Source organism: Orcinus orca, chromosome 3 (genome assembly GCF_937001465.1).
Source record: "Orcinus orca chromosome 3, mOrcOrc1.1, whole genome shotgun sequence".
Classification (NCBI taxonomy): Eukaryota; Metazoa; Chordata; class Mammalia; order Artiodactyla; family Delphinidae; genus Orcinus; species Orcinus orca.
The window spans coordinates 147087625-147115056 of NC_064561.1; the positions used below are offsets into that span (position 1 = coordinate 147087625).

At 38.5% G+C, this 27432-nt stretch overlaps 1 protein-coding gene across 1 annotated transcript in view; it reads left to right on the forward strand.

The window, feature by feature from the left end:
• The first annotated feature begins 17620 nt into the window (after nucleotides 1-17620).
• EMB (embigin) overlaps nucleotides 17621-27432 on the forward strand; it is a 41478-nt gene continuing 31666 nt past the window's right edge. Inside the window, exon 1 of the mRNA XM_004265942.3 lies at nucleotides 17621-17949. Coding sequence (XP_004265990.1) covers nucleotides 17841-17949 — 109 coding nt within the window. The 5' untranslated portion in view covers nucleotides 17621-17840. The remainder of the gene's footprint in view (nucleotides 17950-27432) is intronic.

A 27432-nucleotide genomic window follows, 5' to 3' on the forward strand; every position in this document is an offset into this window, starting at 1 on the left:
TGCCCTGAATCGGAGGTCAGCTTCATTTACACCTGGGTCAGGTGTGTGTGTTAGCTCTGTGACAAAGGACCCGGGAAATTCGGCAGGACACCCTTGTCACCAAGGTCCCAGGCAACAAAAACTGACGTGACTTTCAGTCTGCCCTCTTGTGGTTCCATTCGTGCTTATGGGCTCCCGCTTTCCCTTGATCTCCTCCACTTTACGTCCATCTTCCCTTCCTGCCTCCCTTCCTAGTGGACTTCATGCTCCAGCATTAGAATCGGGGACAACCACCTAAGACTGCTTAACCAGCTCCCACATTTGCCCAACTCCCTGTAACAAATTGTATATATTTATCTCCTAGTAGTTCTGCTTCTCTAGCTGAACATATACAATTACTAAGTTTTTATTATTTTCTAATTTAATTTTGAAATAATTCACACACACAGATATATCCCATTTATGAAGCAAAACATTACTGATCCATCTGATGCTGGTGCCCTTATGCTTCCATTACTATTATACATGCACGGCCTCACGGATGCCTCTTCTCTCTTAGTAACCACTGATCTGAATTTTATGCTTATCATTCCTTGCTTTTCTTAAAGTTTTAATGTATATATTATTTAATTTTGAATATTTTTTGAACTTTAAATAAATGGCAAAATTTTAGGCAGCCATACGACAGTGAGGACTTAAAAATTATTTACTTAAATCTGTACATCTTTTGTTAAAAAATATTTTCTGTATAGGTGTCTTCCATCCCATACTATATTTTTCTCTTATTAAATGTGGTAACATTGATTTTGGACCCTCAACCTAGACAGTTGACATTAGCTTGGATCTTGGTTCAACTCTCTAGCATATCAGATTTCCCACCTGAAGCTTTGCTTTCCCTCAAGTCTTGCTAAGAATATTTTCTATGTTTTCATTCAAATGATAAAAATATTAAGAGGAGGGCTTCCCTGGTGGTGCAGTGGTTGAGAGTCCGCCTGCCGATGCAGGGGACACGGGTTCGTGCCCTGGTCCGGGAAGATCCCACATGCCGCGGAGCGGCTGGGCCCGTGAGCCATGGCGGCTGAGCCTGCGCGTCCGGAGCCTGTGCCCCGCAACGGGAGAGGCCACAACAGTGAGAGGCCCGCGTACCGCAAAAAAAAAAAAAAAAATTAAGAGGAGAGGCTGAAGGACATTGTACAGACATGTGCTACTATTAGCTTCACCTTCGTTTGGCCTTCTAATTCAATTTATATGTTGCTTTGCTGCGTTACCAAAGTGTTCTCAGGCATCATCCTTATCACACATTGCTGTAACTGTTTATTTACTTATCACTCTCAACAGCCAGACAGTAATATCCTTGGTGAAGGGACAAAGACTGATTCAATTCATATTTTCTGTGCAATCACAATTCTTGCATTAAAGAGGCATTCAGTAATTATTTACTGAATGTACAAGCTTCATTTAGAAGGATAAATAGAAATTCAAGAGATGAATAAGGTGGGAAAGGGTGTTTTAGGCAGTGGAAGCAATGAATAGGCAGGGCACATTGGGCAAAATTGAGGACAAGCTCAGTACTATTAAATTTCCTTTAAGGAATTAATATTATAGAAACATAGGTAGGCAAATAAACCAACCATCAGAGTAGGCCTACAGCTGAAGCATCTCCAGAAATTTCAAAAAATACTACAGGAAAATGATAGTAGGGACCACTGACTTTTGAAAGAAGTGTTCGTATTTTAAAAGGCATAAAATGGGGGCTGTCTTCCTGGTCTTACATCTGTTTTTGAATAGTTTGGTGTGATTTTAAACGGGCTGGATAAACCATCATATTTTTCACTTAAAAAAGAAACGCAGAGCTAGGATATTTGAATATTTGCTTTTGTTTTCTTAAGCAAGGATTTCTTGATACTGACTTCTTCATTATTTCTTTGTTTCTCTCTTCCATCTTACATCAGTGATTTTTGTCCTTGTAATATGGTTGAAGAGAGAAAGAGGGAGGGGAGGAAGGAGAAAGTTGGAGGGAGGAAGGGAGAGAGGCAAGGAGGGTAGGAAAAGGGTTATAAGTTTTTCTTCCTAAAGATTCTAATTCAGTAGATCTGAATTGGGTTGTACTGTGAACCTGTAGTTTTAGACATTTCCAGAATTGATGGTGATGTGCTACTCAGGTTGAGAACCATCATCTAAGGGGTATGACAATGAACTGATAGAAAAGTGAGCACAACCACAAAAAAATCATCTATAATATGAGTCTAGTGTAAGATACTGATCCACCATTAGAATATTAGTGAAGGATCTCTCCAAAGGAAAAAAGATGGCTCAAAATTGGAAGCTCATCTCCATTAAGCTCATTCTCACATCAAGAATTACCTGGAATTTTATTCCATAACAAAATATGGGAGAGAGGAAAAGCCTAAGAAAAACAACTACACAGAATCAGAAGCCATAATAAATTTCAAAGTCAAGCTGTCATGAATATAATATAGAAGTATTAAGGGAGAACATTATCTATTCAGAGTACAGATTCTTAAACCAAATTAACTACAATTGGTTACAAGGTTAAAACTGGACTTTGCTGCAGTAGTTATATTTTGAGACACCTTGATTTTTCAGAGGTTTAAAGTTATTTTCTAGTAAAATATCTTTAAAAATCAATCAGTATCAGAGCTTCAGTGATGTGTAGTTTTCAAACTATAGTGCATTTCTGGTTTGTCTTTTTTTTACTACATAGTTTAATTTGAGAAAGATAGGGATTGAAATAAGCTTAGGTTTGATCCTAGACTGAGAGAGTTGGAGTTTAGATGGAACAGCCACTGCTATTTGACAGGATTATGTTGCTATCTTAATACCACTAGTAAGTTCATATACAAAAAAGTTCTGAGTAGTTATAAGTTGTATGTATAGTTTCATATTTCAAAGGGTAATAAACATTAAATTTTACTTTTTCATGGAATATTTGGACTTTAGTCAAATATTCTGACTTTAATCACATATTTTGGGGATATAGATTTATTAAACTGAAAATATTTTGTTATATATATGAATTTGATATATATGAATGTGTATATATATATATATATATATAAATCTATATAGGGGTGTGTGTGTGTGTGTGTGTGTGTGTGTGTGATTTGAACTGAATTTATGTATTTTAAGGCCATCTTGTTTGCTTCCATTCCCTGAGAGCATTACTTTTGTTATTTGAGAGTTTCTGAATATTCTTTTCTGCAGATAAAATAGAATTAAGGAAAAAAATCTAGACAAAATATTTAACAAGTGTTTTAGATGATTAATTATAATAATTCAGGGCAATAAAGGATATTAAACAGATAACTATTCCTAGTCACGCTAAAAGTCTAATGGTATGTCTAAAGGTATAAAATTTTTATAATATATGTATAATGTTGATGAAATTCCTCATTAGATGAGAATACAGAGAAAAATACCATTTTATAGTCCAAGTCCATTTATATGCAATGCAGAATGTAGCAGTAGAGCTATCTGATAAATATATGTAATACTTAACGGTAAATATTATAATTTTCATAAAATATTTTTGCATTTACTCTCCTTGAAATTGGTAGTAGATATATAAGGTACAGATCCTACTGAATAGACAGTAATCAGTACCTCCATATACTACATACACGCATGCACGCGCGCACACACACACACACACACACACACACACATGCACACACAGAACAATACATCTTTAGGACCAGTCTCTATTTGGAACTTTCGGAAATATAAATTTTAGAGAAAAATTTGGCTATCGCTGTCAAAGAAGCAATAACTCCGAATGTAGAGATGTTAACCCAGTCAGGTACTAACTCTTAACGGAAATGTATGTAAAGTTGGTGGAATGGCTGAAGTTGTGGAAGAAAGCAAATTCACCCAAGGAGTTTCTTTAGTAACAGATTGGCAAGAGTCCATCTTCTCTTCTGCCTTTCTCTTGATGTTACTTACTTGTCTCCCCATCTATAAACTTGAGTTGATTAGAGAAGTGAAACTGAAAGACAGATGTCTAGAATTTCAGTTCCTTGAGGAGCAATGATATCTGATCTCACACTACTCCACTTCAAAGATAAATGGTTTTGTTAAAATAGGAAACATAGGTAATATAATGCCACTGATGGGTACGATCAGTTGTTTGAAAATACTCTAGAAATTGCAAAATACTGTAGCTTTTAAGATGAGATAGGAGAAAATTAAAAAGAAAAAGAACTTTGCTATGTATTTATAGTTACTTCTGATAATATTTTAAAGTAAAAATGTTTATTTAACTTTAAATATAAAACACTTTCTTTACGGTTTCTAAAGTTTAATTGTATTATATTGAAATAATCATTTTTATTGAGGTATAGTTGATGTATAACAGACTCATCTATTCAGGAAAATAATTAAATATTGAAATGTAAGGTACATTTATTATTTGTACATTATAATCCTTTAAAGACTAATCTACCAAGTAATCTTCATTAATAAATATGATGTGTGGAAGAATGGATCACCTTTGAAATCAATACATGTAAACTATGAGCCCTCATCATACACTGAAAATGACATAGAAGGAAACATAGGGCAAACCTTAGTTCCTTCATGTGTCAGTCCTTCCTTACTCATCAGTAAGTTGAAGGAAGAGAGTAGGCATAATGTGCATGTGTCAAAAAGCAAAATAAAAACAGCTGAGTTACTTTTGAGCAGCATTTTCATTCACTTGGTAAGAACCAAATATATACTTATATATAAGCTATGAAATATGAATTGTGTAATTTCAGTGATTCTGCAAATGAGTTAAATGCTCTTATGTTTACATCTAATCTGGTATTGCATAATCTAATGACGAACGGTAAAATCTTTCTAATAATTAAAAACATTTTTTTTCTTTACTTAGAACACCATCACATAGGAAATAAAAAAGACATGATAAGTCAAGGGAGAGAACACAGAAGAAAGTTAAAAACTTTATAGTTTAGTATTGGTAATGAAACTTCTTCCTGCTTTTTGAACAAGAGGCCCACATTTGCATTTTGCATTGGGTTCTGCAAATTATGGAGCTATCTCTGCCCAGTTTAACGAGGCCCTGGAGAGGATACCACAGTGGCACAGATGTCAGTGATTCCGTCTCGCAGGTGCTGCAGCAGGTACTTTGACCACCCTTCCTGGCTCCACTGTTGTGGCAAATCTCTCCAGATTCTCTTTGAAAGCTTGCTGGGGCCAACTCACTCAGACTCACACCATTGCCCTGGCCTGCCCTGTTAACTTGCTTTGCCAACCATGGGGCCAGCATTTCTAAAATGTTTTTTTCACAGCATTGCCAAGACAATGGAGCTCTTTTCCTTTGCCTAAGGAGCCTGGCTGAGTCACAGATGGAGAATGTAATTCATTCCCTCAAAGTTCTGAAAGATACAAAGAACCTGCAGTACTTGCTCGGCACCTGGCTCCTCCATTGGACCCCGTGATCTGAATGAACCTGCTGGTTACTTTTCCGGCTGTCTCTGTGCCAAAGACTTTTCTGATGGCTCTATCTGTCCTTTTTATTTCTAATCCATGCAGAAGCTCATTATAGAAGCCATGAACTGAGATCTATGGTGTTTGGAGTCTAGAAAAGGAGGCTGAGAAACTGCAGTAGACTCTACTTTCTTACACAGACTTTTAAGACTAAGCCTAATCCATCTATATATTGTCTCAAATGCATCCCATCCCACTTTTTTTCAAGTGGAGGCTTTATCTTTTGTACTGATTTATTCTTTTAATATTAAGGGTATTAATGCTTTGTAGATGATACCCTGTACATATTTTCTCCCAATCTGTATTTCATTTTTCATCATGTAAATGTTTTCTTTTAAATTTTATATAGTTAAAAATTTGTGACTTATTTTGATCTTATTGAATACTTTGGAATTCCTATAGTATTCTGCTGTTAAATATATATATTTTTGTTGTTGCTAGATACCCATAATTATACAAAGAAAGTTTCCTTCTATTCCTTGCTTACTGAAAGTTTTTGGGTTGTTATTATTTTAATAGAAAAATGGATGTTGACTTCTTATCAAATACCTTTTGAGATGTACAGAGATAACTATATAATTTTCTCCATTAATATAAAATAATAAATTACATGAGTAGTTCCCTAAGGTTGAATTATTCTTTCAAAATATACCCCATTTGACCTTGTGGTGTTATTGCTAAATTGCTATTTTGGTATTATTAGTGGTATTGATAAATATTCAGTGTTTACATTATTAGGTCTATATAATATATTTCACAGCTGATAATTTTAGCGTATTAGGAATATTTTTGTTTTTCCCCCTCCCTTTGTTTTTCTCGTGTGCGTGTGTGTGTGTGTGTGTGTGTGTGTGTGTGTGTGTGTATCTGTTGCTATTTCCCTCCACCGCTTATCAGTAGTAGCCTCTAAATACAATTTCCAACAAGGTCAATCACATAAGGTGAACTTAGACATCTCAGTTATTTTCCTGGAAACAATCCTCCTGGAGACCCTCTTTTTCCGGTCTGAGCTGGTTGTACTCTGGGTCTGAAGCACAACGGTCATTCTAGGACTCCCCTTTTCCTTCATACTTTGAATTCTTTGTCTTTTTCTGGCTTGGATCTATTGTTTATGGCTCTCATCTTCCTCTTACTTGATTTGTTGCAGAGGCAGGGGGATGAGAGCCCTCAAAAAGTTACACTACTCTAATCTGAGCTGATGGTGCTCTGTGCCGGTGCTCATTTATCATCCTGGGATCTCCCTTCAATGTCATCCTGATGATTTCTGTTCCTGTATCTCCCCCTTTCATTTGATTTACTCTCTTGATTTTGAGGAGTTCCTTCTTCAGTAGCTTGCTGAGAAAAAGTATGCATGGGAGATAAATTTTTTGAGACAGTTCATACTTTAACATGTGTGTATTTCATTCTCAAATTTAATTGACTTTTCAACAGGGTACAGAATTCTAGGTGGTAAATGTTTTCCTTCAGAATTTTGGAGATATTTCTCTTCTGTTAAGACCATCAAAACTATTCTATTTTCTGACCAGTTCCATATTCCTTCCCCCTTCTATGGAACCTATAGAATTTTCTCCTTTTCCAGTGTTTTGAAATTTTACAGTGATGTGCCTCGGTGTGGGTCTATTTTCATTCATTTGACAAGGAACGTGGTGGCTCCCTTCAGCCTGCATTTCCTTCAGTTTTAATTTTTGAATTATTTCATTGTTGATTTCCTCCCTTCTGTTTTCTCTGTCCTATCTTTCTGTTATTTGGATGTTGAGCCTCCTGGACTAATCATTTAATATTATCTTTCTTCTCTTCTTACAGCTATCTTTGTCCTTCTGCTCCACTTGCTGTGGGATTTTTCTTAACTTTATTTTCCAAAACTTCTTTCATTTAGTCTATCATGTTTTAAAATCTGATCACCTTTTTCTTTCTTAAATGTTCATTTACATAATAACTTGCTCTCTTTTTCATAGATGTAAAATTGTCTCTTAATATGAGGGTTTTTATGATAGTTTTCTATTGAAATTTTTTCTCTGTGTGTATTTTTTACTTATAAATGATGTTTCTTCTGTTTTGGTTTCTTTTTCCATATTAAATCTTTTCCTTGGGTGTTTGGAAATCTTTAGGTGTTTATTTTGTTTAAGATTGTGGGATTAAAATTTTATTTTAATCATTTTGAGTGTATTGGACTTTTTTGACTTTAAACTTCACTTGAAGATTATCTTAAATAATATGTTTTGAGGGCTCCTTGGGCTGGTCATATACACTTGAAAATATTCTTTCAATCTCCTATCTGGAGAGTAAAGGTAATGGCCCATTAGTAAAGGCTTCTCAGTGTTCAGCATACACTACGTGTGTGGACACTGACCCTCCTATCTTCAGTAAAGTACTATGTAGCCAATTATATGGGGGCAGAACCAAATTGTACAGTCACATTGAGCCCTGAGAAGAGCCCCACACTTGATTTGTCTATTGTAATTATCTTGAAATTAGTAATTTTTGAATAATGAACCCAGCAAGTTATGTATCCAGTCCTGGGTATCCACACCCTCAAGTCTGCAGATCTAAGGCCAAAAACCGTCAGTTTTATCTTCTCCAGTTCTCTTTAAGGGTGGAAGAAGGGCATTTGCCCAGCAACGTATAATTCAAGTGGGCATCTAGGGATCTAACTGTTTCTAAATTGGACTTCACAGAATTCTCTAGCACTGCCTTTCATCTTCCTTCTCCCTCCCTCAAAAAGTAGCTGTGCCTAAATCTAGCTTTCCATGGGCACCAAGGTCACAGACCGCTAGTAGCTGATTTCTCTCTGCCACTCCTACATGTGGCTAGCTACCCAAATCCAGAATGCCTGTTGATAAGTAATCTTTTATTCCTCCACCAAAAAGGTTGCTCTTTATTAACCGTGGGGTAGGGTCCTTCCTGTGAATGCTAACCCTCCCTCTGTGTCCAGTAGAGCACTCTGGCCCTAGAATACTTCTCTGTGTGATAAGGGGACATATTGGAGGACCTGTGCATTTCTTTCCTGTGATCATGCACTTTATGCTTTGCCAATAAAATTTGTTTCTTAACCCATTAGAGTGACTTGGTAGCGGCTTCAACAAAACACAGCTCCAAACGGATGCATTCGACACTGTGGGGGAGCAAAATTTGCCACCCCAAAATGTGTCTCTTTGGAATAAGGATTAATTTAGGTTGCTTATTTTTAAGAAACAGAGGACTCAGAAGTCTTTCTTTTTACCTCCCCCTTAACTGCAGAATGTATATAAAGGGCCTGTTGAATAGCGCTATCGCTAGAGATATCTGCAAAGAATGTGGGCTAGGTGTGGTGGGCAGACTCAGCAAGGCCTGCAGATCAGAGTCCACTCTGTTTCCCATTGTGTCTGTTTGGCTCATAAACCGTTTATTTACCAAACATTTGCTTTTTCATCTCCAGGTCAATTGCCTTCCTCCCCTTTGAAGTCCCAAACCAGTACCCCCAACAACCTCTTCTGTCTTTAGCTAAGGATGGTATTAAAGATGAGGGTTTTGGCCATTTTGGCTAAGTTACCTAGTTTTCCTGGGTCTCTCCCACGTATAGATGTTCTTAAAATTTTGTTTGATTTTCTCCTGTTAATCTATCTATCTCATGTCAATTTCATTCTTAGACCAGCCAGAAAAACCCAGAGAGGTAGAGAGAAATGTTTTTTTCCTCCCTGACACCACAAAACTAGAAAAAAATATAACTTTTGTGAAATCTACAATAATAATAGTAACAACAACAAACGTTCACATATTTTGTTTTATCATTTGCAATACTGCCAAAACTGTTTCTTTCACCTTTACGACACTGGCAGATATGTATTATTTTCCTATGTTATGGGAAAAGAAACTGAGGCTTGGAGTGGTTAAGTGATATTCCCAAATTTACAAAACGATTAAGTGGTATTGCTCAGTCTCCAAACTGCTGCCTCCAAATATCTTCTTAATCAGTGTGAACATGCAAGGCTGTCTCATCCACAGGCTGAGTTTTCTCCTTTTTTATACGGCATCTTCATTTTTGCTAATTTTTTCATTGAGGAAAGCTAATCTTCCTGTCTTTCCCTCTTAGTCAAGAGCTCCTTAAATAATACCTAAGTTTATTAACTAAACACTTTCCTTAGCAACCATTAATCTTCCAGAATGACTACAAAGCTGTTTTGTATCAGAACGCAAATCAGGGTTACAAATGATAGATCGATTGATTGATTTCTTATGCCACATCTTCAAAGACATTTATAGAGCACCTAACAGGTTGTAAAAACTAAGAATATGTTTTCTTGGCAACAGTTTAATGAAAAAAAAGAGGACATCATTACAAACGGCCAAATATCTAGTTGTTGAGATCAATCAGTTTTATTTAACTTGTCAATCTTATTTTTAAAAAATTTTAACAAAACAGTTAAAATGTTATGGGAAATAATATATTGGCTCTATTTTGAGATAAAACTCTCTGCAGAAAGTCAAACATTTGGATGAAAATTGAGAATTTGAAAGCAGTTATAGTGGAAAATGTCCTTTCTCGCCGTCCCCTCTTTCACCCCTCACTCCTATTGTAAAGGTTGAAATAAAATTTTATGGATCAGGTTTGACATCTTTGATTTTGCTTTCTGTAAACTGCTTTATCTCTAAAATGTGAACATGAACGGGATCTCTTGAGAATCAGTCCAGCTATGAAATCTTCACTTCCATCAGTCTAAATAATCAGATAACTGGGTATAATCAGGTTATTTAATTTTCCTTTCTCATTCATATATTCGGTTAGCCCTCTTCCCCATAGTTTTAATTAGACATTGTCACTTCCTTGAGCTAGCATGAAGTACGAGAAACAGTTAGGAATATTAAACAAATAATAAATGAATAATTCATTTAAATGAGTGGATTATTTTATTGGCCCAAACGCAGAAGCAAAATGAAATTCTAAAATAAAAGATGACTGGATTTGACAGGAAGATGAGTCATAACTGTTGTTTATAAATGCATCAAAAAAATCAAACATAAAAAGAGAAAGCAAAAAATACTAGAAGAAATCATAGATATTTTTATATTTTTCTTAAAATAATGGAGGCTTTTTCTAGCTATGACAAAAGCAGAAGTCATTTTTCTTTTTTTCTAAAGACTGGTTAATCTGACTGCATGATACATAATTTTTGGTGATAATGCTGAAGACAAAAGGCATACTGGGAAAAGTTACCACCAGAAGTGAAATAGACAGTGACAAGTGACCCAAGGAGGCTTGGTTTCTCCTGAGGCCTCTTACCTTGACCTGTAGATGGCCACCTTCTCTCTGTGTCCTCACATGACCTTTTCTCTGTATGCACATCCTTGGTGTCTCTTCTATAATCTTGGATTATGTCCAAGATTAGTCAGATTCTGAGCCCACCCATATGACCTCATTTAACCTTAATCACCCCTTTAAGGGCCTATCTCCAAGTACACTCACATTCTAGGGTACTGGGGGGTTAGCGCTTCAACATATGAATTTTGGGGGAACACAATTCAGACCATAACACTTTGTGCCAAGTGATCATAGGGTATCAGGCTTTGGTCTTCCACTCTTCACCTTTATGTTGGGACGCCCAGAATCTCCTCAGTCACAGTGCTGAGTGAGTCCCACAGCAAAAGGTCTGTATACCTTTAAGTCATTTCTAGACTAGGTGGCTAGCAATAACTTGTCTCTATACCAAAGGGACTGCAAAACACAAAATTATATTAGAATAAATCTCTACCAAGTATATCCTTAACTCAACTTCCTTTTAGCAGGACCCCCAAAACAGTCACAGCATGCCATCTGACATGTGGGAAAGTATGACGCAAGAGAAGTTGGAGTAGAAATAAATGGTCATATTGAGTAGTTCCAGTTAAAACAGCTTACTTTAGGAAATTTGACAAAAAATCAGGTGGAAAGTGAACATATTACTAGTTCCTGTCCCAGAGCCTTAGAATGCATCTGTACAAGTCATGGATCTGACTTCCCCTTCTAACAAGACTTGCCTATTTCTGGGGTTAGATGGAGTGTCTGCATTTGATATGAGTAGAAGCTATATTTAGTTGAAGGAGTATCTGCTTTTGTTTCAGAGAATAAGTATGAAGAAGGGTTGCCTGTCAACAGTGAATAGGACTGGAGAGAATATTTGACATATTCAGGACTTCTTATATTCTGAAAACGCTTCTGTATTTGGGGAAATTTTCACATTATGAATCCTACCTCCCCCCACTGAGATCAGAACTCAAATACTAGCCTCTCTTGCAGCTAGCACTCAGGCATGTGCCCTAGCCCTTCACACACCCAGGTGAATGAGACCAATTCAGAGATGAGCCTGGCGGCACTCCTGTTTATGCAGGGTAGCTCTCCCATTTGGCTGGTGCAGGTGGCAGCAGGAATTGCAGGAGCAAGTTCCTGACACACAGGCAGCATCAGTGATGGAGGCAGTAGTGGATGTGGGGCGCTGAGTCCCTGGCATTTCATGTTTGATGGAGGAGGCATCAGTGGTATCCATATCAGACCAGTATACTGTATGGTTCTTGGTGTTCCTGGAAGTTTATCCTTGAGTTTGTTTCTTCAACAACCCCAAGTAGGACCTAATAAACTTTAAGAGGTTATTTTTCTGGTTAAACTAGCCAGACTGGATTTTGTTGTTTGCAATGTTTGTACATCACATTTTAACATATAAAAAATACACATCCCGACTTACAACTTCTTATAAAGAAGTACAAATTGTAAATACATGCCATTTTTCAACTGTCAGATTGGCAAAGATCAAGGATTTGATTTCTTGGCATTAATATAGGGAAACAGGCCCTTTCACTGTTGGTGAGAATGTAAACTAATAATTTTGAAGAAAAACAATGGTACAGTATCTATCAAAGTTTAAAACACAAATATCTTTTGATGAGGAAATATTATTTCCATGATTATAGTCTACATGTATACCCTTGTATGAACCACTAAAGAAATGTACAATGATATTAATTTTTAAGCTGCTTGTAAATGGAAGTATTTAAAACGGTATAAATGCAGTCAAGTGAGACCTGGTAAATACATAGTTGGACATTCACAGAATGGAATGATATTTAGCTGTTGAAAGGGGAAAGCTCTATTCAGAGGAAATAGATATATTGTCAAAGTAGAAAAGTAGGCACGGAATGCCGCCATCCATGTGAAAAGGCATAGGCGTACAGAAATGTTTTGCATAGATTTGGAATATCCCTGAAGAAGGCAGCACAGATAACTATCATCTCCGGGGAGGGAGTCTGGGTGAGGGACATGCCAAGAGATGGTTACTTTTCAGAGAGCATCTGTAGATTTTGAGTTTCATTCTTTAATTCATCTCTGTGACAACTGTGTGCTGCTTGCTCTGGCACATGGGACATGAAGGTAAACCAGACACTGTTTCAGCATTTAGGGAGCTAAATGACATAACTACACAGATGATTATAGCATAATGCATTAAGAGCTGGGATAGGTGTGCACACAAGATGCTGTGGAAGCCAGAGAAGAAGCTCTTGAAGTGGCACAAAGAGAACTTTCTGGAAAAAAGGGCACGCAGAAATTGAAGTGAGAATTGGCAGTGGAGCTATAGGCAAAGCTATTCCAAGCATTAAAAAAAGAGAAAAGAAAAGAAAAAGAAAATAATCAGAGGTAAAGTCAGTGAGCACACAAAACAGTCAACTTTGGGGGAATTCTAAGTATTTCAGGATGAGTATAGTTTGGGTGGGGGAAAATGTCGAAAGGTAAATTAAAGAATTATTTAAGGTCCTTAGATACTGGATATTATCCTCACAGAAAAGGTGAGTAACTAAAGTTAGGAGGTGGAAGGAGAATCCTGTGTGGAGACAGAATGGGAGTTCCAAGGCAAAGTGCAAGGCTTTTAATTTAAACTAAGGAAGTACTCGAACAGATAGGAATGCATTCAACTGCTATGAACCAAAAAGAGTGCTGTAACCAGTAGTTATTATTTGATACAGGTCTGGAGGGAGGCATCTCAGGGCTGGTACAGTAACTCAGAGATGTACCAAGGACCCAGGTTTCTTTCTTCTTTCTTCTCTGCTATTCTTGGAAAAGTTGCCTGGTCACCACATCATTGCAAAGTTGCCACCACTGATACTGGTATCATGGTTATATTCAAGGCAGGAAGAAAGAGGCAAAGGGATGGGACAAAAAAGCCTTCTCTACTTAAAGCTTTTCTCTGTTTGATGAGGGAAGCCATTCACAGCAGACTTGCTCTTGTATTTCATCAGCTATGCTCCCCTTAGACACACCATTGCTAAGGGGAATGAGATTTTACTCATGGTTTTAGACCAATTATGATTTATCTCCTAGCATGTACTAGAGGACTTCCATCCCTGAGATCAAAGGATCTCCATACATTGCATAAATAATTTAGCAATTATTAAATATATACATATGTGTATACAGTATATATACATGCATGTCTATACATGTAATACCCATGTATATATACACACATGTATGTGCATATATATATATATATATATACACACACACACCTATATATCAATGTATCTATATATTCTTTTTCTTCCTCCAGAGAAGGAGAGCAAATGACTGTCAGATGGTCATAGGTCCCAATTTAGAAATGGTATAAACTTCTGAGTAGCTTTGGAACTTTTTCATCTAATTCTTAATATCTAGAGACAACTAATGTGGTTTCTTTTTCCTTCCATATCCATTCCTGACCTTGTTCAAGTATAGGATCATTTTTTTACAATGTAACTAGAATCACAACTGATGGGATGCCCTGTATTAGTTTATTACCAACAACTTAGTGATTTAACACAAATTTATGATCTCATAATTTCCATGAGTCAGAAGAGACAGGCACAGTTAATTGCATCCTCTGCTCAGGGTCTCACCAGGCTGCAAAGTGTTGACTGGGGCTGTGATGTCATCTGAGGCTTGGGGCTTCTTCCAAGCTCACTGGTTGTTGGCAGAATTCAGTTCCCTGGGGTTGTAGGACTGCCATGCTCAGCTCCTGGAGGATGCCCCTCTCCATGGGCAGTTAGTTCACCATGTGGCTGTTTGCTTTTTCCAGACAAGCATGAGGGTATCTGCCTCACTAGGAATGTCTCCCTCCAGCCTGCTGAAATAGAGTCTTATCAAATGTACCCTAATCAAAATAGTGACTACCCCAACATATTCACAAACCTGCCCACATTCCAGGATCACCCCATGTGACCAGGTGTCAAGAATCTTGGGGGGGCCACTGACGAATTCTGCCTACCATTATCTCATGACTTGGATTTGTATTCTACTAATGGGCAGTAGCAAATTCCCACCTTTATTTTTAGTACTTTACATATTACTGTCTGATATAATGCTTTTTTCTAATAAAATTTTAAAATTAAATATTATTTTCAGTAGGAACTAACCCACTCCACATTCCCATTCTCATTTTCAGAGTTTCCCGGGATCATGTCATACACTTTTCACTCAACAATAGCTTAAGGAAAAAAAAAAAAGAAAGATTTTATAGCATTATTTTACTATAGAAAAAGGGAAAACAGAGTTTTAGGAAAAACAGAAGAAGAAAAGAGATGGTTTGCCTATACTGAAAAGAGTTGTAATGTAGTCGGGAAAGAAGATATAATCACATAAGTTGAATACCAATAAAATATTTAAATGGGGGTTGAAACCAACCATGAAGGTCAAGTCACAAGGCTGTAAATTGTTAATTGTCAAATTAATCCTAGGGAGATTCAGAGGAGAGTGGTTGGATAATTTATTGTGGTGACACAAGCTACCCTTAACTTTAGTGTCTTAAAACAATAGTGTTCTTACATCTCACAATTGTGTGGGTCAGGAGTACAGGCAGGGCTCAGCTGGACAATTCTTCTGCTTCAAGGAGCATCACGTGGCACTCAGCAGGCCTTGTCTGAAGCTCCAAGAAGGGTCCCTCACAAAACTAGAACACCTTACTGCCCCTCAGCCCCTCTTTCTACATGGCACCTCATCCTTCTAGGCCCCCCATGTAGTTTGGGCTTCTCACAGCACGGTGATCTCAAGGTAGTCCTACTTCTTTCCTGGCAGCTGTCTTGCAAGACAAGAAGGAAGGAAATGGACACTCTTGTCGTCTGGATCCGGAAGTAACACAGTGTTACTTCAGCGATATTCAATATGTCAACAGGAGTCACCCAGCTCAAGGGGAGGAAATACAGGACCCTCTTTCTTCTTCAACATACCTCATGATGAGGACAGTGTCAAAGCAGATGTGGCCATATTTAATTCACCATGGAGGGAAAGGTCAATCTGGACCAGAAAGGTCAGAAAAAGCTGTACATGGAAGGTAGTATATAAATTGATTTTAAAGGATACGGATCATTTGAAAAAAATGGACTGGGGATAAGGCTAAAAAATATCAAATATATAAATATAAACCAGTACTAATGGGGAGAACTTTCAAAATGCTTAGCAAAACAAGAATTATATTTCTTCCTCAATTTATTTTGCTCTAACAGCAAAAGAGAAGTGGAAACTTGCCTCAACCTGGCAAGTCACTTTTTTCTGTTCATAAACACGTTGATCTGACTGGGAAGATAATTTTTCCTTAAATGAGGTCAGCTTATTTGAAGAAAGGTGAATTTGAGCTTAAGGATTTTATTGGAGTAATTGGGGAAGGTCAGTCAGAGTCCAGTTTGTTTTGAGAAGTGCTTAACTGTTAAAACTCTCCAAAGACATAGGGAAATGCTTGTAGTTAGTCTTGAGACAGGATGCAGGGCAGGAAGACAGGGGTGTGACTTAGCGACAAGTGATCAGGCAGTTTGGGTTTAGCAAGTCCGCTCAAGGTCTTAAGAGGGTCATGATGTAAAATGTAGTCCTTCAGGGTCTCTCATAAGGCTTTGTTCAGAAAGGTTTAATCATTATAGCCATAATTTTCTGACTGAGACGAGGCTTTCCTTAGATTTGTAGTTCATAGATAAATAGCTCTCTAGGTGTGTGTGTGTGTGTGTGTGCGCGCGCGCGCGCGCGCGCACATGCAGGCACTCCTTGCAATACAAGAAATGAACACATTGCCTGGCACTTGGTGGAAATTTAATATTGCTTAACGAACTGTATTATTCATGTTCTCTCGATACAAATTCAAATAATCTACATTTTCCCTCAAAGTTTTGCCTATGTAACATTAAACTGGAAACAGGAATATTTTAAAAATACACACCAATTAAAAATCATTCCTGTATGAGGTGAGCATAGCTCTTGTCTTGCACTTCAATTTTCAAAATTCGTATCTAACATTTTCTTTCAATCCTTTTTTTGACATTGATATATTTTGAATTTATGACTATCAAACCTGACATTGCAAAGACAAAGGCAGGGGGAACAAACTCATGAGAAATACTTTTAAAATATATCTTTTAATGTGTTATAACAGCCTGGAGAATTATCACATCTTACTACTCCTTTATGTGGTAATTAGATTCCTCCTACCCTCTCCGATAAAGCAGTAGCTTTTAGCTGTTTTATTTTATTTGGTCGGGAGCACTGAAAAATTCCAACTACAGTAAGGGATAACATCTTAAACGGTGTTGGAGTTTGACAAAGGTCTACAGGCTTGTGCATTTTACACAGTTATCTACTTTCCGTAGTTTTGTTTCTTGAGCTCTAAGTGGCTTCTCGGAAACTGCTAGGTTAAGCAAACAAAAGAAAAAGGAAAACAGACTGCGGGACTCTTGAGACTCTGAAACCGTAATCTAGAGCGAACCGGTTAAGCCTTCAGAGACCGGAGAGGAGGCTTGTGTGCGATTGGTAGGCAGAGCAAAGACATTAGTCCAGGATGCCGGGCAGCTGGATAGCGCCTTCCACCAGCGCACACATAAGCCTTCTTAACCCAGAATGGCCGGGGGAGCTGAAACGCGTTCCCACCCTCTGTCCCACTAAAGTAAATAAGTTAACCTTGCTTCAGATGAACTGCAAAGGATAGTCTGCAGATATATCTATAGACATATAAATATTAGGAGTTTCGACCTCTCTCCCAGGAGATGGGCTAGGCGCCACCTGCCAGCGTCTTCAGCTATCTCCCTCCCTGACCTGCTGGGGCGGAGAGGAGGCGGCGGAGGATGCGGCGCGGGGGTGGTCACCGCACATCCGGGCGCTCCTGCAGCCGGCCGCTGGCTGCATAATTGATGGAGGGCCGGGCGCAGCTCTGGGTGTGCTGCTGGCGTGGTCAGAGTGTCTCAGGGGAGGAGGGCAGGGCGGCCGGCCCCTCCCACTCCGCCTTTTCTCGAGTGTCCTGCCCCCGGGCCTGGCAGCGGGTGCCGGGCCGCCGGCGAGTGTGCGCAGCGACTCCGGGGACCGACGGCGGTGGGTGCGCGAGGACCGCGGCGGACCTGCTGGCGCCATGCGCTCCCTCCCCAGTCTGCGGGGGCCCCGGGCGCCGCCCCTGCCGCTGCTCCTCCTATGCCTCCTCGCTCCGGTGCGCCGGAGCTCGGAGGACGGCCGTACCCCAGGTGTGATGGTTTCTGGGCCAAGGAGGGGGCGGAGAGCGCGCGGGGATGCTGGCTACCGCGGGTGGGGAACGGCGTCCGCCTCCGCCCGTTTGCCACGCTAGGGTTATCTAAACTGGCCGAGAGGCCGGTGCGGTTCGGGCTCCTCCGCTGGAACGAACAGCGCCCTACGAGACGGGGTCGTGGGTAGTAGGGCAGTGACTGGGTGTTCCTAGGAAAAGGGTGTGAGGGTACGGGCAGGAACAAGGCAGCGACTTGGCCTCTGCTAAAGTGGCAGGATTTCTGAAAGCCACATTTCCCAAGGCCCTTCACTTAAATCGATAGTGAGGCTTAAATATCCCCTCCTCCCTTCCTGGCAGGTGGGTTGGCTTTGATGATGTTTTTTAGAGCTGAGCTGAAATAACACAACAACAACAAAACAAAGCCCCACGACTTAAGGATAATAATGTGTGTATCTTCTTTTCTACCTTGGTCTTTGAAAACAAAGACCATGGGTTTTTCTTTGTTTGTATTTGTGGTTGTATTAAGACACTGAAAGAGGGATTTTGGTGCAAAGCATCAGGGAAACGAACACCAGATCTGCCATTTTAGCTTCACCTGGTTATAATTACTTTTTATGGTGAAAGTATTCTATCTAGCGTACTTTCTAATGCAAGTTCCTGTGTTATAAATTTCAAAGTATTAGCGGCTGATTAGGATAACAGACCACCTCCAAGTTTGCAAATATTGCCCATCAGTAACTAAAATCAGGATATTATTCTACACAAGGTTTCGAACCTTTAATAGGAATTCATTTTTTATGAGCTTATAGCATGTAATTTTTTGTAACATACTTTGAAGATGGAAAGATAATCAAATAATAAGATGACTCATTTTTAAATAAATGTCCTTTAACAGGCCTAGCTGTTAACAACTTGGACAAAACATTTTGGGTTGCCTCTGTTTCTAAATTTCCTCACCCCGCTTTGCAGCCACCTTTCTCTTTTTCATTCACACCACTTATAAAGAATGGTCAAGGACGTTTTCTACACCTTGGCCTATCCCTGATTCACCTATCATTCACCTGAGAGTACTACACTTCTGAGGACCAACGCATTCTAGGTGTGTCCTAGAACTTTGGTTCTCGAGTTGGCTGTATGTTGGAATTACCAGTGAGCATTAAAAATGCTGATAAGTGGATCCTGCCCTCAAAAATTCTGATCCAGTTGGCCTGGGATTCAGCCTCCACGTGAGGAGTTTTAAAAGCTCCCATGTGATTTTAATCATATGATCCTAAGCAGGTTGAAAAACCACTGCTTTGAAATGATATGGCCTAGAGAGTGCACTGTTGGATAGGTATTCCATTGGTATCAGGGAGTCAGGTTTAAATTGACACTTAGAGCAGACTTCCAAAGAGAAAAGTAGGAAACAAACGAAGGTGGGATAAATTAACAAATAACATTTTAAATAAAAAGAATGATGTATATATGTACGGCCGATGTCTGTGTGTGTATGTAGCACAAGTCCTGTCCTTTAAGCTCCACTTAAGCTAAAATTATGGAAGAATGTGACATATAAAAGGCATGAAGTTATTTAACATCTCATTTCAAGGCAGAATTAAAACTTGTGAGGCAGCCTCATCTCACTTTATAGATACTGTATCGATGTCGGTGAGGTTCAGTTTCCTCCTCGCTAAAGACCATTGTGAAGTTTACTGGCTATTTTTTACCTAGGTGCTTTTAACTACTTGGAAGTAGGTGTTCTATAAACCTAAGATTTGGGGCCAAATTTTAAAAATAAAAATGTTTATCATTTTTTATCATAAATGTATCATATTTACTATGTAACAACTGTGTGCCAGGCATTGCACCATATAGTTTATAGCTCTATGGGTTAGTTTTTATTATCCCTGACTTTCAGATGAGGAACTTGAAATTTAGAGAGGCTAAATAGTTGCCTAAGTACAAATGATTAAGCAGTAGAGCAGGAAATTTAGCATGTTCAGTCCGATTCCAAATACTGTGTTCTTAAACTCAGTTGTCTCTCTGAGATGAGTGGGTATGTTTATGAAAGTTTGGAATCACTGACAGCAGAGTGTGTGGATACAAATGCTAGATTTGGGTTGTACGGCTTGCTGACTCAGTTTGAGTCCTGGAATAAAGTTGGCACAAGGACTCACCTTAACTCTTTTAGGCTGTTTTAATTAAATAAGAAATGTAGAATATCTTTATGAAGGAGAAATATTACATAAATGGGAATATTTAAAAATCATTATTATTACTCTTATGGGAGAACAAATTGAAGGAAAGGGTCATGCTTATCTTTTGAAAAATGCTTGCAGGGGAGTCATTTGAAATGATCATTTTTAACTTCTAAAGGATGTTGCTTACATGCTTCCTTGATCAATGCCCCCTTCCTTTCTAGAGACACACAGAGCAACTGCCCGGTAGTAAATATTTGTTGGAACAAATATTCGAGTACCTACATATGCCTTACATTGTTAGTCTATATCTAAGCAGAAAACTTTAGCAGTTTTTACCTTTCATGGCATTTAAACTTTAAAGGAACGGATGGGGTATAAGCCTGTCTTTAATAGGGTTGTATCTGAGGCATCAAAATTTTGACCCTAAATTACCATCACATTTGAAATTACATTATATACACTTTTGTTAAGAATTAGTTCAACTGGCTCTTCCTCGTCCTGGTCTTTTATCCCCACCTCTCATCCCCATCTCCTTCCCTTCCTTCTGGGAATGAGTCCTGTAGTCATTAGGTGGGGAAATGCGGAAGCGTCTCCCCTGTTGAAGGGACCCAAACTGTTTCAGATCAGGGAATTAGAAGCTGAGCCCAGTCAGGATGGCATCCAGGTAGGAGGGCAGCCTCGTGTAGAGTGTTAGAGCCGAAGCACGTGAGGTGGGCGTTCCTGCAGAAGGGTGGTCTGGCGAGAGGCCTCAGCGCTGAGCAGAGTGACAAGGGCTTCTACGCAGCTATGGCATGCAGGTCTGATCCTGACCACAGGATGGAGGTAAAGCATGCAGGAGCAGACAGTGCAGGATGCTGGAGCCTAAGTGGGCGAGGAAGACATCTCTTTGGGGCCAACAGGAGATTAGTTATATATGGGGGGATTGATCAAATAAGTAAAGCTGGTGAGGATAATAGAATCTAGGTTTTTCTCTAGAGAAGAAGGAAATAAACGGGGAAGACTAAAATGAACCTTGTGGTGTTGGACTGCAATTGGCAGCATTAGCGTGAATTCATGACTTTAAATATCTATCTCTATCCATGTCTTATGTCTATATATATCTATATAAATAGATGCATAAATATAAACATGTATGTGTAAATATATGTATAATGCATATATGTGTCATATATATTGACAGGTGATCCCTGAACACAAAGGTTAATCTATGTATAATTTATAGTCAGCCTTCTGTATCAGTGCATCTAAGGATTGAACCAACCATGGACCATGCAGTAACGTAGTATTTACTCTTGAAAAAAATATGCGCATAAGTGGACCCTTGAAGTTCAAACCTTCATTGTTCAAGGGCCAACTGTATATATGTATGTATATTATACCCATTATATATATGTTTGTGTGTGTATGAATATGTACACATGTATTCTTAGGTCTGCCCACTGCGATGGAGCAGTGATGAACATACTTAGCACCCAAATCTTGACTCTAAATACATTTTTTTTTCACTAATAATAACCTGGACTTTTTATAGAAATGGCTGATATCAGGACTGGAGTGGGGAAAGGATAGGATAAGCCTGGAACATCTTATGCCAGAAAGCAGTGAAGTGTTCAAAGAATAATGGGTGACGTCAAAAGGATACAGAAGCCAAAGTGAAGTGGGTACGAATGGACAAATAGAGCATGAAAGTAAATAATAATACTAATGGACTAGTATCCATATGCACTGAGTAATGTCCATTGAATTATATAGGTATTCATGAGTACATACTGAACTTAATTAATTAAATGAGTCAATTGAAAGTTTGATGAGGCACAAAATATTATATAGTTCCAAGTAACTTCCCACAAAATTGGCATTAATGAAAAGGGAGAAAGAATAACTTCTAAGTGGAGAAGCCTGGCAGACACCACTTTAATCAAATGATCAGAGTGTAAATCAGTAAAGAAAGAAAGAAAATTGTGTGTCATCTGATAGGATGCAGTGAGAAGAACACAACATCTCCTCTGTGATTTTCCTGCCAAAGATGTCTACTCTGAATGTAATCGTATTACAACTTAACTATCCTGGAACTTTCATAAGCATCAAGGTCATAAAAGTCAGGAGAGACTAAAGCTGTTTAGAGTGAAGAGAATAGAGGGACATGGCTCATGACAGCTCATGTGATCCTGAGCTGAAACCTTTGACTAAAAAAGTACATTATAAAGACTTTTGTTGAAACTTAGATAAGATGTGGGATGAGATGATAGTGCATAAATGCTAATTTCCTGATTTTAACAGCAGTATTGGGGTGAAGTGGACTATGTCCTTTGTAGGAAATAATGTTGTAATGTTTCTGAGGTCGAATGGGTCATCAGGTGACCAACTTGTTCCCCAGTGGTTCAGGGGAAACATTCTTTACTCTGTATGGAAAACTTTTCTGTTAGTTTGAGATTGCTTGAAAAGCAAAAAGAATTTCAACTCTGAGAAAGCTTGAATTAACAGACAAACTACAAGGATAGCTGAGAAATAGTCATCAGTTTATGTAATTAGGTACGATTTTCCAAAGGAGTATTTGCCCTCAAACAGAGACAGATTGTAAGTGTTGAGGCTGTCTGTCCTAGATTGTAATCTTTTCAAGTTACTTATGTATAGCTGGCCTCACATATTTCACAATATTAGGTGAACCTCGGAAATAAACAACTTAGGACACACACATTGACATAGAAGGAAAAAAACCTCACAATGGTTTACTAAAATTAAACTCTCTACTCCTTATAAAACATGGTCACTATTCATGCACAACAAAATATCTCAAATAATATATTGTTAGTATAGAATTAATAGATGTTATATTTAAAAATGGTGTTTCTCTTTTAATTGAAAATAATATTTTTCTGGTATTTTTAAAGTTACTGTGGTCATATCATTACTAATGTATCCCTACTCTCAAGATAGAATCTTTTTTACTATTGCCTTATAATTATATAGTTCTGAGATCCTGAAAGAGAATTTAGATGTCTCATCTGATTGATCTTGAAGCCCAGAGTGCTTTTGTGATGTAGCCAAGAGCCTGGAGCTAGCTAACAGCTGTAACTGGTTTCCTAGTTTGCATTTTAAAACGCCATCCAGCACTTGGTGCCACTTTGGAAAAGGTCCTCAAAATAGGTAGTAGGGCTGCAAATGTTCATGCTTTAAAATATCTGCACCTAAACCATGTAAAACAGGACCTCAGGGCTATAGGGCCACTTGAAGATTTTTAAAAATCATCACTTTGAGGAATGAGGGTTGAAGATGTACCTGTTGTGAAATCAGGATTTCTCAACTTTGGCATTATTGACATTTTGGGCTGGATAAGTCTCTGCTATGGGGGGCTGTCCTGTAGAATGCTTAGCAGCCTCACTGGCCTCTACCTTTGTAGTGGGTGAGTTGTGTCACCCCCCAAAAGATGTTCAAGTCCTGACCCTTGGTATCTGTGAAAGTGACCTTATTTGAGAGTAGGGTCTTTGCAGATGTAATCAAGGTAAAATGAGGTCATGTTACATGAGGTCATGTTACATTAGGATAGACCCTTAACCCAATGACTGTGTCTTTATGAAAGAAGTGAGAGGGAGACTTGGATCTAGAGACACAGACACACAGAGGGAAGATGGATGTGTAAAAATGGAGCCAGAGATTGGAGTGACGGATCTACAAACCAGGGAGTGCCAAGGATTGCTGGCAACCACCAGAAGCTAGGAAGAGGCAGGAACAATTCTTACTTGGCACCTTTAGAGGGAGCAAGGCCCTGCACCTTGATTTCAGGCTTCTAGCCTCTAGAACTCTGAGCAAATAAACTTCTGTTGTTTTAAGTCACCGTATTTGTGGTAATTTGGTATGGCAACACTACGAAACTAATATAGCCTACCAGGTACAAGTAGTAACCTCCAAGTTTTGATAACCTGAATGTCTCCAGACATTGTTAAATATCCCCTGGGCAGGGTGCAGGGAAGAAGAGAATCACCTCTAGTTGAGAACCATTAAACAAAATCTAAGTCCTATAAGAGAATAACCTAGTGCGTGAAACATTAAAAAAACCCACAGTCTCTAGAAAGAGCAGAAATCCTAGTTTTATTTGGCGTAAGTTTCACTGTTAAAATATCTTAATGACCCAGGTGGAGGTAGTTTGAAACATTAGTTTCCACACTGCCCTTCAAAATATATTTTATTACAAAAATCATATTTTAAAGAAAGGGTCAATTTATTTGCATTTCTGTGTGACCAAGTTTTAAAAATAGTTTTACAAGGCTGTGTAAAAGTACACATTGCTTTTGTCATTAGGCTTTTTAATTGTTCTTTAATTTTTTTTAAACTAATCTAAAAATGACCTTCTTGTCCAATAGTTCCCATGTATATAAAAAAATATGAGTTCCCTATCTAGACTGTTACCTGTCCCTGACTTAGAAAGTCTGACTTATAAATGTTCCTATCAGGAATTTATTTTCTTGCCAAAACTTCTTTCCTCTTCTTTTCTTGACAAACTCTCTCTGGGGTATAGTGTCTAGGAATCAAGGTAGCTGTATTCCCCTTCTCTTCTTTTACTACTGCCGCTAGGGACAGGGGATAGGGATCCTATATTCCTAGAGCCCAGCGGTAGAACTCTAAATGTAGTATTGGTAATTAGACATTTTAATGCTGTAGTTCAGCTATATCATGGCTTAAATGGCTTTTACAATTTGGTGTGGGATCTCATGGTTATGTATAATGATAGTGTTGCTTCCACGGGGAAATATATTCTGAGTTTGAAACCTCTGTTTTATAATATATGTTATCCATTCCTAGGTTGTGTTTCTGTCATTGGGTTGCACATTTATATTGCTATTTATCAGAACGCTAAAACTAAGACTTATTAAAATAATTTTAATTATACATGTTGATAGCAATCAATACATTATGTGGATGAGAGAGAGAAAGGCAGGGAATGGTATTTATCCTAATAGCTGTTTCTTATACCTTTCTTTAAATGATGTCCAGACCCTTCCAAGATTTTAAAATATAAGAGATTTGCGGGGGGTATGTTAGAGAAAATGCTTTTTTAAAAAAATTAATTAATTTATTTATGGCTGTGTTGGGTCTTCATTTCTGTGCGAGGGCTTTCTCTAGTTGTGGCAAGTGGGGGCCACTCTTCATCGCGGTGCACAGGCCTCTCACTGTCACGGCCTCTGTTGTTGCGGAGCACAGGCTCCGGACGCGCAGGCTCAGCGGCCATGGCGCACGGGCCCAGTTGCTCCGCGGTATGTGGTATCCTCCCATTACCAGGGCTCGAACCCGTGTCCCCTGCATTGGCAGGCAGACTCTGAACCACTGCACCACCAGGGAAGCCCCAAAATGCTTATTCTTAAACAGAGGTATAGTTGAACTGATTTTCTGACTTAAATAAAAGCAAATCTTAAAACCCAATGCAGTTTTTTAGTGTTTATCTTTTTTTCTTCCCAATTTACTTCAATTTAATAGGGCCCCATTTAAACTAGTGAAAATGTTACCTTAATATTAAATAGAAATTATAGCATGTTTATTTCATTTAAAATGTTAATAGCATAAATTATAAACCCTTCTAGGAATGTCTGTTTTAAAATGTAATATGTTAAAGATATCTAAGTGGAGATCATTTTGCAATTTCCCATGAAACAATATAGGTGAAAATTAGAATGTTACACAGTTCTTTGATGCAACACCCTCATGCCCCATCGCCCAAGTAGAGGGAGAAAAATCTTTTAATCTCTGTCACAACTACTAAAAGCTACTCTTTTATGCTGGCATTTTGGCCACTACCTGTAAAAGAATGCTGAGTGGAAAATTTCCAGCAATGATTAATAGAGGAGTGAGTATGATAACTTAAGGAATGCGTGTTATGATCTTGGCACCATCACTCAATATTATCCAGCTTTTCTGATCCTCCCTTCTCTATGAAATGAAACCCCAAGTAACAAGTCATTGGCAGAACTTGGACCAGGATACAAATCCCTGACTCTCCATTCTGTACTTCTTTTTGTGACTCAGCCTAATCCTTTCAGGGAAATATTCAAACCACATCTGCCTGAATCTCCTGCCAGTTTCCTTTAGACACTAACATCAGCTGCATCAGCCTCCTCCCAGCTGTCCTCCTACTGAAAGCAATAAGGTTTACATTCTCACTTTTTTGATTAAAAAATATCTTGGCTAAACAGTGAACTTCTCACTTTAATATTCTAACACCTTCTGCAGACTGCCCTGCTCTTGTACTCAAGACTCTTAGAGGAACTTTTCCCAAGACAAAAATCACAACAGTTATACATGCCCTTTGGCACTTGGGGCTTCTTCAGTGGAGTCTGGAGCCTGATCGTGAATGCTTTAAAGGCAATAGGAAGTTAGGATACAGGTGGTGGCTGGATTACAGATGTCTGTTTGTATTTTTAATATATGAGTTGGCAATTGGAAGTGGTCACAACAGTTACTATATTCTGGAACTATCCAAATTTTCCTACTCTTGAAGCTTGGTTTTTCCTTTTCCTCCTATTCCTTCAACTTTCAAAAGCTTATATTTTGCCCAAGCCAAGCCTAGACCCCTTTTCTCTCCTTGTTCTAATGTAGGTCCTAGGGGGACCCATCCATCCACATCCTGTTGATGCAAAATGGGAAGATAACCCCAGCCTCAGAGCTCATCTCCTTGGCATTATCTCCAGCTCTATTCTACCTCCAGAGTCCTTCAAAGATGTAAATCACACTTCATACTCTGTAGCTCACATACCAACTTGTATATACCACATAGGCTAGTTACAGTCAATACTATAAATGGGTGCTACTCTGACATTTTAATGACTCTCAATAACAAATTGTGGGCCTAAACCAACATTATTATGATCCATGCAGCCCTCCAGGAACCAAATTTACTCAGCTTCATATTCCTTACTGGCATCAAGCATGTATGCTGTATGTGTTCACGTATTTAAGTGAAATGAGAATCAGAATGACAGCATTTTTTCAGCTTATGTCATCCTTACTATTGCTGATACTGTGACTAAGAATAATGATAATGATAATAATAATAGTCAGACCATCTCAAAAGGGTTATGAGCTTGTTTCGGGGATAAAAAGTGTGGTGAAGATCTTCATGATGGCATTCTGCTCTGCAATAGGCTAGGCCAAGAAAAAAGGTCTCCCTAGCAAAGGAAGCAAAGATATCAAAGCTTATGTTTGCAAGCTTCACAGAACAGATGATAGAGTGGAACAGTTCTTTCTTTCCCATCTGCTGTTCCCAGATGCTGCAACCTGTAAGTGAGCTATGCCCAATAATAGAAAAAAAGAAT